The sequence below is a fragment of the Macrotis lagotis genome, chromosome 3 (assembly GCF_037893015.1).
Source record: "Macrotis lagotis isolate mMagLag1 chromosome 3, bilby.v1.9.chrom.fasta, whole genome shotgun sequence".
In the NCBI taxonomy this organism is placed as follows: domain Eukaryota; kingdom Metazoa; phylum Chordata; class Mammalia; order Peramelemorphia; family Peramelidae; genus Macrotis; species Macrotis lagotis.
Window position 1 is genome coordinate 303,672,552 of NC_133660.1, and position 3,247 is coordinate 303,675,798.

At 31.3% G+C, this 3,247-nt stretch overlaps 1 protein-coding gene across 1 annotated transcript; it reads right to left on the bottom strand.

The window, feature by feature from the left end:
- Window positions 1-397: 397 nt before the first annotated feature.
- Window positions 398-1,348, bottom strand: LOC141517073 (olfactory receptor 4A47-like). Its single transcript, XM_074228001.1, has one exon. The coding sequence runs from the start codon at window positions 1,346-1,348 to the stop codon at window positions 398-400; it is 951 nt and encodes a 316-aa protein (XP_074084102.1).
- Between the last annotated feature and the right edge of the window lie 1,899 nt (window positions 1,349-3,247).

Sequence of the window (3,247 nt, forward strand, 5' to 3'; positions counted from 1 at the left end):
ACACTTTTAAAAATTTATTTTAGACACAAATTATCACTCCATTCAGTCCTTTACAAGCCCATTGAAACATTAAGAAAATCATTGCTTATTACATATATGAAATCATGCCAAACATATTTCTACATTAGATATGTTGCAGAAAAAAAAGAAGCAAAGAAAATAATGAGAAATATTCATCAGCATTCATTAGTTGTCTATCTTGTTGTGGATAGCATTTTTCATCAAATCATGATACTCTTAAAGAAATACCTCCAACAGCAACAAAAATAGGGTTTCAAATGCAAACGACAGAAAGCTTCTCACTTTTTTTCTTAATTTATTTAGGATCCAGTTATACCTCCTCAAAGAACAAAATTTTAGAAATTTAACATTCTTTTATTATTTCTCTTGTGAAAGATCATCGCTTAGTCAGGGCATTCATTACCTTGCATCTGGACATGACTTTTCTATTCCAAAGCTTCCTCATGGCATTTTTCATCTCTTTGTTTCTTAGGGTGTAGATCAAAGGGTTCAACATAGGAGTGATGACAGTATAAAACACTTCTAGAGATTTATCAATGGGGAAGGTACACACAGGTCGAACATACATGAAAATACAAGGGACAAAGAAGAAGACAACAACTATGATGTGGGAGATGCAGGTCGAAAGGGCTTTTTGTCGGCCTTCCAGACTTTGGGTCTTCAGTGAGTGTAAAATGACTCCATAGGAGACAAGCAATAATAAAAAGACAGTTGTACATATTGCTCCCCCATTGGCAACCACCATAACACCAATTATATAGGTATCTGTACAGGAAAGTTTCAATAGAGGGAACATGTCACAAATGAAGTGATCAATTATGTTGGGTCCACAAAATGTGATCTTTACAATAAAAAAGAGATGAACTACTGAATGCATAAAACCTCCAATCCAGGACACCACCAGCAACAGGACACATACCCGCCGCCTCATAATGACCACATAGTACAAGGGCTTACAGATGGCTACATACCGATCATAGGCCATGAAAAGGAGAAGGAAAACTTCAGCCCCACCAAATAAGTGTTCAAAGAAGAGCTGGACCATGCAACCTTGGAAAGAAATGGTCACCTTTTGACTGAGCATATCTAGGATCATTTTAGGAACAATGATACTGGAATAGATAGCATCTATTAAAGACAAGAAGGCAAGAAAGAAATACATAGGAGAATTCAAATTCTTACTGCCAGTGATGGTTATGATAATCAGAATATTGCCCACCATAGTTAAAATATAGATAAGTAAGAATACAGTAAATAATATTTTTTGTACCTCAGGATTCTGGGTAAGCCCCAGGAGGACAAACTCTGTGACATTGCCATTTTCCATATGTGTGTGTATGTGTCTAAGTTTGTTTTGTTTTTGTGTGTATATCTGTATATGTAGATATTTGTGTTTGTATGTTTGTGTGTGTGTGTGTGTGTGAGAGAGAGAGAGAGAGAGAGAGAAAGATAGAACAAATTATAGTAAATAGCATCAGACTTAAACTTATGAGAACTTTGACTTCAGTTTTGACATCTGAGTCTTTAGATGGACATTCTGTTTAACATTTATAGGCATCAACTTTACCAGAATACTGGTCATAATAATGAATCCTTGTTTGTCTCAAGCACTATTGTAGGGGTGAAGCAAAGGATGAATTATGGATGGTCTAATTTCAAATTTTAATCTCTCATATGAAAGCTGGTAATACTTCTGGAGTTGCAGCAGTCAGATTTTTACCTATAAAATAAGTATGAACATAAGCATTTTATTGGTTCCCTTTTCATATCACTTTCATTATCAGTGTATCTTCTCTTATATCTGACAGTACGTGGAATATGCCTTAACCATAGTTTATTTTCTTGGCAATTAAGGGAAGAAGGCACACACTAATAAAGGGGAGAAGACCTAAAATAGTACTTTAACAAATATTTTGGTATATAAAGGGTTTTTTAACTTTAACACATCCTTGTGTGTGACTTGGAAATGGATTTCCCCATATCAAAGGCATGAATATTTCATTTTCTTTTTGGAAACATGTCATTTAAACTAAATTTTCCTTCCTTTTCTAAAATTTTCAAAGCATATTCTCTTCAAGAACCAATTTGTTCTCACAAAAAAGTATATAATTAATTGCTATTCCAATGAAAACGAGATTAATGCACAGAAATATAAAGCCATGATTCAAGATCCTCTAATTATCCACATAAACATATTGTTTTTAAGCAATTAGTTTCTTTCCTATAAACTGAATGTACTTTGCATGAACTGTGTCAATAAAGAATTAAATGCTGGTGACATCTTGTTTCATTTAACAGTAGAAATTTGTTCCATTAAAAATAATAATTTTAATGCAATTATTAAAATGAAATTGATCTATTGAACAATAAAACTTTGAAATATTTTGACACTTTTCCAAATATGTTTTTCTATTCCTAATTTTGAAAATGTACTAAATAAGCATATTTAATTAAGGGGAAGTAATATAGAATTAGATCATAATAAGAACATTATAAATGTTATATTACTGTCATCATCATCATCACCATCAATATCATCATAATCATCATCATCATTATATCATCTTCATCATACATTTTAATGGAAAGGGAAGAAGTGGAAGAGATCATGCATTTTTTTCCACTTTACAGTTTGTAGAAAAATATTCTCTTTAATTAATAGCCAAAACCAGATCAGTAAAGAACTATTCTGACATCAAAAGCATATTCATTTCCTGAATATTTTGTTAATCTTTATGCTTTTCTAGTATCTTTGTAAAGATGTAACTTCACAATAAATAATTTTGTAAAATATTTTAAGTATTTTATAACTTAAAATAATGTGCTGAATCATCTATTTTTTTATTTATATCCTCAACTACTTAAAAAAGATTAAAAGCTGATGACCACCAGGACTTTTTGTTGTTGAATTATTTCTTCCTTTTTATGAGATGAATCTTTCCTATTTCTTACTTAATGACATGATAAACATTCAAACATAATAATCTTTAGACAAAAATATAGCTTTGGATAGAATCAGAAACATGAATGACTTCTATAAATAAATATTACCTCTCCATGGAGTCAATTATTCCAAGTTCTAGATTCTGTAATGCTTTTCTTGGTGAAGAAAGATAGAGGCATAAAATAATGAAAATACTATTATATGCTCTTTACACTGTTGTATTCAGAGACAGAAAAGTCCTTGTAATTCATTTCATCTTTTTTTAAGTATACATGGTTTTAT